Source organism: Glandiceps talaboti, chromosome 17 (genome assembly GCF_964340395.1).
Source record: "Glandiceps talaboti chromosome 17, keGlaTala1.1, whole genome shotgun sequence".
Classification (NCBI taxonomy): domain Eukaryota; kingdom Metazoa; phylum Hemichordata; class Enteropneusta; family Spengelidae; genus Glandiceps; species Glandiceps talaboti.
Genome location: NC_135565.1, coordinates 1,220,166 through 1,233,926, shown reverse-complemented (window position 1 = coordinate 1,233,926; position 13,761 = coordinate 1,220,166). Strand labels below are relative to the sequence as shown.

Sequence of the window (13,761 nt, the reverse complement as noted above, 5' to 3'; positions counted from 1 at the left end):
TTGTACTCTTAGTAGTGGTATATTCAATATTGTACTCTCAGTGGTGGTATTTTTAATATTGTACTCTTAGTAGTGGTATTTTTAATATTGTACTCTCAGTGGTGGTATTTTTAATATTGTACTCTTAGTAGTGGTATTTTTAATATTGTACTCTTAGTAGTGGTATTTTTAATATTGTACTCTCAGTGGTGGTATTTTTAATATTGTACTCTTAGTAGTGGTATATTCAATATTGTACTCTCAGTGGTGGTATTTTTAATATTGTACTCTTAGTAGTGGTATATTCAATATTGTACTCTCAGTGGTGGTATTTTTAATATTGTACTCTTAGTAGTGGTATATTCAATATTGTACTCTCAGTGGTGGTATTTTTAATATTGTACTCTTAGTAGTGGTATTTTTAATATTGTACTCTTAGTAGTGGTATTTTTAATATTGTACTCTTAGTAGTGGTATATTCAATATTGTACTCTTAGTGGTGGTATATTCAATATCGTACTCTTAGTAGTGGTATATTCAATATTGTACTCTTAGTGGTGGTATTTTTAATATTGTACTCTTAGTAGTGGTATATTCAATATTGTACTCTTAGTAGTGGTATTTTTAATATTGTACTCTCAGTGGTGGTATATTCAATATTGTACTCTCAGTGGTGGTATTTTTAATATTGTACTCTTAGTAGTGGTATATTCAATATTGTACTCTTAGTAGTGGTATTTTTAATATTGTACTCTCAGTGGTGGTATTTTTAATATTGTACTCTCAGTGGTGGTATATTCAATATTGTACTCTCAGTGGTGGTATTTTTAATATTGTACTCTTAGTAGTGGTATTTTTAATATTGTACTCTCAGAGGTGGTATATTCAATATTGTACTCTTAGTGGTGGTATTTTTAATATTGTACTCTTAGTAGTGGTATATTCAATATTGTACTCTTAGTAGTGGTATTTTTAATATTGTACTCTCAGTGGTGGTATATTCAATATTGTACTCTCAGTGGTGGTATATTCAATATTGTACTCTCAGTGGTGGTATATTCAATATTGTACTCTCAGTGGTGGTATATTCAATATTGTACTCTTAGTGGTGGTATATTCAATATTGTACTCTTAGTAGTGGTATTTTTAATATTGTACTCTTAGTGGTGGTATTTTTAATATTGTACTCTTAGTGGTGGTATATTCAATATTGTACTCTTAGTGGTGGTATATTCAATATTGTACTCTTAGTGGTGGTATATTCAATATTGTACTCTTAGTGGTGGTATATTCAATATTGTACTCTTAGTAGTGGTATATTCAATATTGTACTCTTAGTAGTGGTATATTCAATATTGTACTCTTAGTAGTGGTATATTCAATATTGTACTCTTAGTAGTGGTATTTTTAATATTGTACTCTCAGTGGTGGTATTTTTAATATTGTACTCTTAGTAGTGGTATATTCAATATCGTACTCTTAGTAGTGGTATATTCAATATTGTACTCTTAGTAGTGGTATTTTTAATATTGTACTCTTAGTAGTGGTATATTCAATATTGTACTCTTAGTAGTGGTATTTTTAATATTGTACTCTCAGTGGTGGTATTTTTAATATTGTACTCTTAGTAGTGGTATATTCAATATCGTACTCTTAGTAGTGGTATTTTTAATATTGTACTCTTAGTGGTGGTATTTTTAATATTGTACTCTTAGTAGTGGTATATTCAATATCGTACTCTTAGTGGTGGTATTCTTAATATACTCTTAGTAGTGGTATATTCAATATTGTACTCTTAGTAGTGGTATATTCAATATTGTACTCTTAGTGGTGGTATATTCAATATTGTACTCTTAGTGGTGGTATATTCAATATCGTACTCTTAGTAGTGGTATTCTTAATATACTCTTAGTAGTGGTATATTCAATATTGTACTCTTAGTAGTGGTATATTCAATATTGTACTCTTAGTAGTGGTATATTCAATATTGTACTCTTAGTAGTGGTATTTTTAATATTGTACTCTTAGTGGTGGTATTTTTAATATTGTACTCTCAGTGGTGGTATTTTTAATATTGTACTCTTAGTAGTGGTATTTTTAATATTGTACTCTTAGTGGTGGTATTTTTAATATTGTACTCTTAGTAGTGGTATATTCAATATTGTACTCTTAGTAGTGGTATATTTAATATTGTACTCTCAGTGGTGGTACTTTTAATATTGTACTCTTAGTAGTGGTATTTTTAATATTGTACTCTTAGTAGTGGTATATTTAATATTGTACTCTCAGTGGTGGTACTTTTAATATTGTACTCTTAGTAGTGGTATTTTTAATATTGTACTCTTAGTAGTGGTATATTCAATATTGTACTCTTAGTAGTGGTATATTCAATATTGTACTCTCAGTGGTGGTATTTTTAATATTGTACTCTTAGTAGTGGTATTTTTAATATTGTACTCTTAGTAGTGGTATATTTAATATTGTACTCTCAGTGGTGGTATTTTTAATATTGTACTCTTAGTAGTGGTATTTTTAATATTGTACTCTTAGTAGTGGTATATTCAATATTGTACTCTTAGTGGTGGTATATTCAATATTGTACTCTTAGTAGTGGTATATTCAATATTGTACTCTTAGTGGTGGTATTTTTAATATTGTACTCTTAGTAGTGGTATTCTTAATATACTCTTAGTGGTGGTATATTCAATATTGTACTCTTAGTAGTGGTATTCTTAATATTGTACTCTTAGTAGTGGTATTTTTAATATTGTACTCTTAGTGGTGGTATTTTTAATATTGTACTCTTAGTAGTGGTATATTCAATATTGTACTCTTAGTAGTGGTATTTTTAATATTGTACTCTTAGTAGTGGTATATTCAATATTGTACTCTTAGTAGTGGTATATTCAATATTGTACTCTTAGTGGTGGTATATTCAATATTGTACTCTTAGTGGTGGTATATTCAATATTGTACTCTTAGTAGTGGTATATTCAATATTGTACTCTTAGTAGTGGTATTTTTAATATTGTACTCTTAGTAGTGGTATATTCAATATTGTACTCTTAGTAGTGGTATATTCAATATTGTACTCTTAGTAGTGGTATTTTTAATATTGTACTCTCAGTGGTGGTATTTTTAATATTGTACTCTTAGTAGTGGTATATTCAATATCGTACTCTTAGTAGTGGTATATTCAATATTGTACTCTTAGTAGTGGTATTTTTAATATTGTACTCTTAGTAGTGGTATATTCAATATTGTACTCTTAGTAGTGGTATTTTTAATATTGTACTCTCAGTGGTGGTATTTTTAATATTGTACTCTTAGTAGTGGTATATTCAATATCGTACTCTTAGTAGTGGTATTTTTAATATTGTACTCTTAGTGGTGGTATTTTTAATATTGTACTCTTAGTAGTGGTATATTCAATATCGTACTCTTAGTGGTGGTATTCTTAATATACTCTTAGTAGTGGTATATTCAATATTGTACTCTTAGTAGTGGTATATTCAATATTGTACTCTTAGTGGTGGTATATTCAATATTGTACTCTTAGTGGTGGTATATTCAATATCGTACTCTTAGTAGTGGTATTCTTAATATACTCTTAGTAGTGGTATATTCAATATTGTACTCTTAGTAGTGGTACATTCAATATTGTACTCTTAGTAGTGGTATTTTTAATATTGTACTCTTAGTGGTGGTATTTTTAATATTGTACTCTCAGTGGTGGTATTTTTAATATTGTACTCTTAGTAGTGGTATTTTTAATATTGTACTCTTAGTGGTGGTATTTTTAATATTGTACTCTTAGTAGTGGTATATTCAATATTGTACTCTTAGTAGTGGTATATTTAATATTGTACTCTCAGTGGTGGTACTTTTAATATTGTACTCTTAGTAGTGGTATTTTTAATATTGTACTCTTAGTAGTGGTATATTTAATATTGTACTCTCAGTGGTGGTACTTTTAATATTGTACTCTTAGTAGTGGTATTTTTAATATTGTACTCTTAGTAGTGGTATATTCAATATTGTACTCTTAGTAGTGGTATATTCAATATTGTACTCTCAGTGGTGGTATTTTTAATATTGTACTCTTAGTAGTGGTATTTTTAATATTGTACTCTTAGTAGTGGTATATTTAATATTGTACTCTCAGTGGTGGTATTTTTAATATTGTACTCTTAGTAGTGGTATTTTTAATATTGTACTCTTAGTAGTGGTATATTCAATATTGTACTCTTAGTGGTGGTATATTCAATATTGTACTCTTAGTAGTGGTATATTCAATATTGTACTCTTAGTGGTGGTATTTTTAATATTGTACTCTTAGTAGTGGTATTCTTAATATACTCTTAGTGGTGGTATATTCAATATTGTACTCTTAGTAGTGGTATTCTTAATATTGTACTCTTAGTAGTGGTATTTTTAATATTGTACTCTTAGTGGTGGTATTTTTAATATTGTACTCTTAGTAGTGGTATATTCAATATTGTACTCTTAGTAGTGGTATATTCAATATTGTACTCTTAGTAGTGGTATATTCAATATTGTACTCTTAGTAGTGGTATATTCAATATTGTACTCTTAGTGGTGGTATTTTTAATATTGTACTCTCAGTGGTGGTATATTCAATATTGTACTCTTAGTAGTGGTATATTCAATATTGTACTCTTAGTAGTGGTATATTCAATATTGTACTCTTAGTAGTGGTATATTCAATATTGTACTCTTAGTAGTGGTATATTCAATATTGTACTCTTAGTGGTGGTATTTTTAATATTGTACTCTTAGTAGTGGTATTCTTAATATACTCTTAGTGGTGGTATATTCAATATTGTACTCTTAGTAGTGGTATTTTTAATATTGTACCCTTAGTAGTGGTATTTTTAATATTGTACTCTTAGTGGTGGTATATTCAATATTGTACTCTTAGTAGTGGTATATTCAATATTGTACTCTTAGTAGTGGTATATTTAATATTGTACTCTTAGTAGTGGTATATTCAATATTGTACTCTTAGTGGTGGTATATTCAATATTGTACTCTTAGTAGTGGTATATTCAATATTGTACTCTTAGTGGTGGTATATTCAATATTGTACTCTTAGTAGTGGTATATTCAATATTGTACTCTTAGTAGTGGTATATTCAATATTGTACTCTTAGTGGTGGTATTTTTAATATTGTACTCTCAGTGGTGGTATTTTTAATATTGTACTCTCAGTGGTGGTATATTCAATATTGTACTCTTAGTAGTGGTATATTCAATATTGTACTCTTAGTAGTGGTATATTCAATATTGTACTCTCAGTGGTGGTATTTTTAATATTGTACTCTCAGTGGTGGTATTTTTAATATTGTACTCTCAGTGGTGGTATTTTTAATATTGTACTCTTAGTAGTGGTATTTTTAATATTGTACTCTCAGTGGTGGTATTTTTAATATTGTACTCTTAGTAGTGGTATTTTTAATATTGTACTCTTAGTAGTGGTATTTTTAATATTGTACTCTTAGTAGTGGTATTTTTAATATTGTACTCTTAGTAGTGGTATATTCAATATTGTACTCTTAGTAGTGGTATATTCAATATTGTACTCTTAGTGGTGGTATTTTTAATATTGTACTCTTAGTAGTGGTACTTTTAATATCATACTCTTAGTAGTGGTATATTCAATATTGTACTCTTAGTAGTGGTATATTCAATATTGTACTCTTAGTGGTGGTATTTTTAATATTGTACTCTTAGTAGTGGTACTTTTAATATCATACTCTTAGTAGTGGTATATTCAATATTGTACTCTTAGTAGTGGTATATTCAATATTGTACTCTTAGTGGTGATATTTTTAATATTGTACTCAGGTAGTGGTACTTTTAATATCATACTCTTAGTGGTGGTATATTCAATATTGTACTCTTAGTGGTGGTATATTCAATATTGTACTCTCAGTGGTGGTATTTTTAATATTGTACTCTCAGTGGTGGTATTTTTAATATTGTACTCTTAGTAGTGGTATTTTTAATATTATACTCTCAGTGGTGGTATTTTTAATATTGTACTCTTAGTAGTGGTATTTTTAATATTGTACTCTTAGTAGTGGTATTTTTAATATTGTACTCTTAGTAGTGGTATTTTTAATATTGTACTCTTAGTAGTGGTATATTCAATATTGTACTCTTAGTAGTGGTATATTCAATATTGTACTCTTAGTAGTGGTATATTCAATATTGTACTCTTAGTAGTGGTATTTTTAATATTGTACTCTCAGTGGTGGTATTTTTAATATTGTACTCTTAGTAGTGGTATATTCAATATTGTACTCTTAGTGGTGGTATATTCAATATTGTACTCTTAGTAGTGGTATATTCAATATTGTACTCTTAGTAGTGGTATATTCAATATTGTACTCTTAGTGGTGGTATATTCAATATTGTACTCTTAGTGGTGGTATATTCAATATTGTACTCTTAGTAGTGGTATATTCAATATTGTACTCTTAGTGGTGGTATATTCAATATTGTACTCTTAGTGGTGGTATATTCAATATTGTACTCTTAGTGGTGGTATTTTTAATATTGTACTCTTAGTAGTGGTATATTCAATATTGTACTCTTAGTGGTGGTATTTTTAATATTGTACTCTTAGTGGTGGTACTTTTAATATTGTACTCTTAGTAGTGGTATATTCAATATTGTACTCTTAGTAGTGGTATATTCAATATTGTACTCTTAGTAGTGGTATATTCAATATTGTACTCTCAGTGGTGGTATTTTTAATATTGTACTCTTAGTGGTGGTATATTCAATATTGTACTCTCAGTGGTGGTATATTCAATATTGTACTCTTAGTAGTGGTATTTTTAATATCATACTCTTAGTGGTGGTACTTTTAATATCGTACTCTCAGTGGTGGTATATTCAATATTGTACTCTCAGTGGTGGTATTTTTAATATTGTACTCTCAGTGGTGGTATATTCAATATTGTACTCTCAGTGGTGGTATATTCAATATTGTACTCTCAGTGGTGGTATATTCAATATTGTACTCTTAGTAGTGGTATTTTTAATATTGTACTCTCAGTGGTGGTATTTTTAATATTGTACTCTTAGTAGTGGTATATTCAATATTGTACTCTCAGTGGTGGTATTTTTAATATTGTACTCTTAGTAGTGGTATTTTTAATATTGTACTCTTAGTGGTGGTATTTTTAATATTGTACTCTCAGTGGTGGTATATTCAATATTGTACTCTCAGTGGTGGTATATTCAATATTGTACTCTTAGTAGTGGTATTTTTAATATTGTACTCTTAGTAGTGGTATTTTTAATATTGTACTCTTAGTAGTGGTATTTTTAATATTGTACTCTCAGTGGTGGTATTTTTAATATTGTACTCTCAGTGGTGGTATTTTTAATATTGTACTCTCAGTGGTGGTATTTTTAATATTGTACTCTCAGTGGTGGTATTTTTAATATTGTACTCTTAGTAGTGGTATTTTTAATATTGTACTCTCAGTGGTGGTATTTTTAATATTGTACTCTTAGTAGTGGTATATTCAATATTGTACTCTTAGTAGTGGTATTTTTAATATTGTACTCTTAGTAGTGGTATTTTTAATATTGTACTCTCAGTGGTGGTATTTTTAATATTGTACTCTTAGTAGTGGTATATTCAATATTGTACTCTCAGTGGTGGTATTTTTAATATTGTACTCTTAGTGGTGGTATATTCAATATTGTACTCTTAGTGGTGGTATATTCAATATTGTACTCTTAGTGGTGGTATTTTTAATATTGTACTCTTAGTAGTGGTATATTCAATATTGTACTCTTAGTGGTGGTATATTCAATATTGTACTCTTAGTGGTGGTATATTCAATATTGTACTCTTAGTAGTGGTATTTTTAATATTGTACTCTTAGTAGTGGTATTTTTAATATTGTACTCTTAGTAGTGGTATATTCAATATTGTACTCTTAGTGGTGGTATATTCAATATTGTACTCTTAGTGGTGGTATATTCAATATTGTACTCTTAGTGGTGGTATTTTTAATATTGTACTCTTAGTAGTGGTATTTTTAATATTGTACTCTTAGTGGTGGTATTTTTAATATTGTACTCTTAGTGGTGGTATATTCAATATTGTACTCTTAGTGGTGGTATATTCAATATTGTACTCTTAGTGGTGGTGTTTTTAATATTGTACTCTCAGTGGTGGTATTTTTAATATTGTACTCTTAGTAGTGGTATATTCAATATTGTACTCTTAGTGGTGGTATTTTTAATATTGTACTCTTAGTAGTGGTATTCTTAATATACTCTTAGTGGTGGTATATTCAATATTGTACTCTTAGTGGTGGTACTTTTAATATTGTACTCTCAGTGGTGGTACTTTTAATATTGTACTCTTAGTAGTGGTATTTTTAATATCATACTCTTAGTGGTGGTACTTTTAATATCGTACTCTTAGTGGTGGTATTTTTAATATTGTACTCTTAGTAGTGGTATTTTTAATATTGTGTAGCCTTGTGAAAAATGCGAGAGCTACATATGACTTGGGTGCAAAATGTGTCCCGTGAAAACCTGCATAGTTCAGCAGATTCAGACTGAACAACACTTTTCCTTATATACCATAAGGTAAATTTGATATTGTATTCATGCATTCGAAAAAGAATGTTCATCATATGTTGAAACTAGCTGACGGCATACTAAAACGACCAAGACTACTATAGATGTTATCAAACAAGTTATTCATTTCTACAGTGTTCATTAATCCATCCCTGAATACAAATGATAACCACATCTTAATATAACGACCTCATTCAAAAGGCTAAGTGCATAAATGGCGGGAAAAGACAGCTGGCGTAGTCACATCGAGGGTCGTTTTCAAAAGAAAAGTGACGTCATACCATTGCTGTTTGCCAAGGTGACAATAAAGTACTCAATATGACATATACCATTTCTGTATATCTCGGCAAACATTTCCACGGTCATGTCGGAACTTGATCCTAAAGTCTGACGTCATCAACTATATTTCATGACTGTAGTTCAAGGTTCTCTGATGTTATGGCAATCAATTCTGATTCAAATACTTCCCTGATAACCTAAAATACTAAAGCTAAACAAGGAGGGCTTAGAGCAAAATGACATATCCTACAACGAGTGCTTTGGAGCCAAACACTGACTCAGTGCTACTGCTGCCAATAAACCTAGTTGCCAGGTGACATAAATATATAATGTGGGGTAGGATAAATAACTGTGATTGTAAACTAGACAGATAAATGGATAATAAGATGCCAATTACAGACAAACTATCCACAAAAACAATTTCAAATATAACACACAACTGTTATTGAGACTAAAACTTTCATAAATACACTATACCATGTATTCATATAATAAATACACTATACCATGTATTCATATAATAAATACACTCTCTCCCTCCCTCGCTCTGTCTGTCTGTCTGTCTGTCTCTCTCTCTCTCTCTCTCTCTCTCTCTCTCTCTCTCTCTCTCTCTCTCTCTCTCTCTCTCTCTCTCTCTCGGTAGAAATTCTCTCCGTTTAACAAATATTTTTTTAATAATATATTTTATTTTCATAGTTCCTGGCAGCTATTTCACTGATGTTTGTCTGTATCTCTATCATAACATTTTGTCTGGAAACTGCGGAAGAATTCCAGGAGCCTGTTTACGCTGACAACCCAGATTCCAACAGTACAAACACAACAATAATCGTGGATCATAAACCAAGGGATGAGTTGTTCTACATAGAAGCAGTGTGTGTTACGTTTTTCACGCTGGAAATCATCCTACGGTTTATTTTCTGTCCAAGTAAATTAGAATTTTACAAAAGTGCCCAGAACATAATAGATTTCTTAGCTATCGTTCCTTTCTACATCGATGCTATCTGCAGAATAGCCAATGTCAATGTCAGTGGTACTGCCAACGATATTCTTAGTTTTGCAAGAATCGTCAGGATTTTCAGAATTGGTAAACTAACACGACATTTCAGTGGACTGAAAATACTGGTGCATACTATAAAAGCCAGTGCAAAGGAATTACTATTACTTATCATTTTCCTTGGACTTGGAATCCTCGTTTTTGCGAGTTTGGTCTACTACGCTGAAAAATGGTTGGCGGACGAGGATGCAAGGAATGACTTTACAAATATACCAGTCGGTTTCTGGTGGGCTGTTGTAACCATGACAACAGTAGGTTATGGCGATATGGCTCCACGAACTCCATCTGGTAGAATTATCGGAGCCATATGTGCTGTGTTCGGTGTGTTAACCATCGCACTCCCAGTTCCCGTCATTGTTAACAACTTTGCCTTATATTATACTCATGCACAAGCAAGAGCAAAACTTCCCAAGAAGAGAAAGAGGATTTTGATAGGTGCTGCTGATGCGTTGAAAACACAGGGACAGACATTTAGTAGTATTAGTGGTTATTCTACACAGTCTACCAATGATGCTGAGAATAACGACAGTGGCAGTGACACAAGTGAAGACAGTGGTGTCAAAACAAACAATGTTAAAACAGGTTGGTATCTGTAGATCTCTCATTCTTAATGTATAATATATGCACATACATATCTCACAGTTCATTCTTAGTGCATGTATATACATATCTCACAGTTCATTCTTAGTGTATATACATATATCACAGTTCATTCTTAGTGTATATACATGTCCCACAGTTCATTCTTAGTATATATACATATCTCACAGTTCATTCTTAGTGTATATACATATCTCACAGTTCATTCTTAGTATATATACATATCTCACAGTTCATTCTTAGTATATATACATATCTCACAGTTCATTCTTAGTGTATATACATATCTCACAGTTCATTCTTTAGTGTATATAAATGTGTCACAGTTCATTCTTAGTGTATATACATATCTCACAGTTCATTCTTTAGTGTATATACATGTGTCACAGTTCATTCTTAGTATATATACATATCTCATAGTTCATTCTATATTGTATATACATGTCCCACAGTTCATTCTTAGTGTATATACATATCTCACAGTTCATTCTTAGTATATATACATATATCACAGTTCATTCTTAGTGTATATACATATCTCACAGTTCATTCTTAGTGTATATACATATCTCACAGTTCATTCTTAGTATATATACATATATCACAGTTCATTCTTAGTGTATATACATATATCACAGTTCATTCTTAGTGTATATACATATCTCACAGTTCATTCTTAGTGTATATACATATCTCACAGTTCATTCTTAGTGTATATACATATCTCACAGTTCATTCTTAGTGTATATAAATATCTCACAGTTCATTCTTAGTGTATATACATGTGTCACAGTTCATTCTATATTGTATATACATGTCCCACAGTTCATTCTTAGCGTATATACATGTGTCACAGTTCATTCTATATTGTATATACATGTCCCACAGTTCATTCTTAGTGTATATACATATCTCACAGTTCATTCTTAGTGTATATACATATCTCACAGTTCATTCTTATCTACATATCTCGTGGAGTCATGATGGGTGAATGGTTAGCGTGACTGGCTTGGAATCTACAGGTTGCAGGTTCGAGCCCTGTCGCTGCTTGCTGTTTGTTTCTGAGTGGCTAAAGTCCTTGGGCAAGATTTGAACCACGACTGTGCTTCAGTCAACCCAGCTGTATAATTGGGGACCTGGTAGGATGTAGGTTGCAATGTGAAGGCTTTAATCCTATGCGCTTAAATGGCTGCAATGGATTGTATGCTCCCCGGGGAGTTGAGGAAGACTAAAGGGCCGTTGTGCCGTTCTGATCCGAGCCAGGGGTAATAAATTGTAAAGCGCTTTGAGCACGGTGTGGGAAAGCGCTATATAAGAACCGAACATTGAACATTATCTCACAGTTCATTCTTAGTATATATACATATATCACAGTTCATTCTTAATGTATATACATATATCACAGTTCATTCTTAGTGTATATACATATCTCACAGTTCATTCTTTAATGTATATACATATATCACAGTTCATTCTTTAGTGTATATACATGTCCCACAGTTCATTCTTAGTATATATACATATATCACAGTTCATTCTTAGTATATATACATATATCACAGTTCATTCTTAGTGTATATACATATCTCACAGTTCATTCTTAGTGTATATACATATCTCACAGTTCATTCTTAGTGTATATACATATCTCACAGTTCATTCTTTAATGTATATACATATATCACAGTTCATTCTTTAGTGTATATACATGTCCCACAGTTCATTCTTAGTATATATACATATATCACAGTTCATTCTTAGTGTATATACATATCTCACAGTTCATTCTTAGTGTATATACATATCTCACAGTTCATTCTTAGTGTATATACATATCTCACAGTTCATTCTTAGTATATATACATATCTCACAGTTCATTCTTTAATGTATATACATATATCACAGTTCATTCTTAGTGTATATACATATCTCACAGTTCATTCTTAGTATATATACATATCTCACAGTTCATTCTTTAGTGTATATACATATATCACAGTTCATTCTTAGTGTATATACATGTCCCACAGTTCATTCTTAGTGTATATACATATATCACAGTTCATTCTTAGTGTATATACATATCTCACAGTTCATTCTTAGTGTATATACATATCTCTCACTTTATTTAACTATGTAGTCAGTCTGATGGATATAGGGATGGACGAACAGACAGACAGACAGACAGACAGACAGACAGACAGACAGACAGACAGACAGAGACAAACCATGAAATTCACTGACATTAGCGATAGAGACATACTTAGGTGCTTGTGTATCCAAGGAACTGTATATAAAGAACACTTGTCTATGATTCTCTATGTACGTTACTAGTCGCTAAGAGGAAATCAATACCTCTGAGCTTGAATCAATTATTGCCATGGAAACGTTAGAGAGTTGAACTTAATAGCCGTATTTGTCATAAATGTACAGGTGATACATCGCTACTTATCAGCAAGATATTCCCATGGCATCCTGAGTTGATGTAACTAATTCTCACAGTGTGGTTATCATACAAACAAAGCATTGACAGCTTGTCATATTGTGTACACGTATTTCACACAACTTGGTTGCCAACTTGGGTGTAATAACGTCATTTCAAGTAAAACGTAAATTCACACATTGCCAACGAGATGTTGTTGTTGAGATGTACTAGTTACATTAAACACCTTTCTGTTCTAATACACAGTAGTTGTTGACCAGTCCAACGGTTCTAATACACAGTAGTTGTTGGCCAGTCCAACGGTTCTAATACACAGTAGTTGTTGACCAGTCCAACGGTTCTAATACACAGAAGTTGTTGACCAGTCCAACGGTTCTAATACACAGTAGTTGTTGACCAGTCCAACGGTTCTAATACACAGTAGTTGTTGGCCTGTCCAACGGTTCTAATACACAGTAGTTGTTGACCAGTCCAACGGTTCTAATACACAGTAGTTGTTGACCAGTCCAACGGTTCTAATACACAGTAGTTGTTGACCAGTCCAACGGTTCTAATACACAGTAGTTGTTGGCCTGTCCAACGGTTCTAATACACAGTAGTTGTTGACCAGTCCAACGGTTCTAATACACAGTAGTTGTTGGCCTGTCCAACGGTTCTAATACACAGTAGTTGTTGACCAGTCCAACGGTTCTAATACACAGTAGTTGTTGACCAGTCCAACGGTTCTAATACACAGAAGTTGTTGACCAGTCCAACGGTTCTAATACACAG

At 31.3% G+C, this 13,761-nt stretch overlaps 1 protein-coding gene across 1 annotated transcript in view; it reads left to right on the top strand.

Annotated features, from left to right (window-relative positions):
* The window catches only part of LOC144448422 (potassium voltage-gated channel protein Shaw-like), a 90,672-nt gene that overhangs the window by 30,993 nt on the left and 45,918 nt on the right, over nucleotides 1–13,761 (top strand). The window contains exon 2 of the mRNA XM_078138666.1: nucleotides 9,589–10,528. Within this exon, the coding sequence (XP_077994792.1) occupies nucleotides 9,589–10,528 (940 nt within the window). The remainder of the gene's footprint in view (nucleotides 1–9,588; nucleotides 10,529–13,761) is intronic.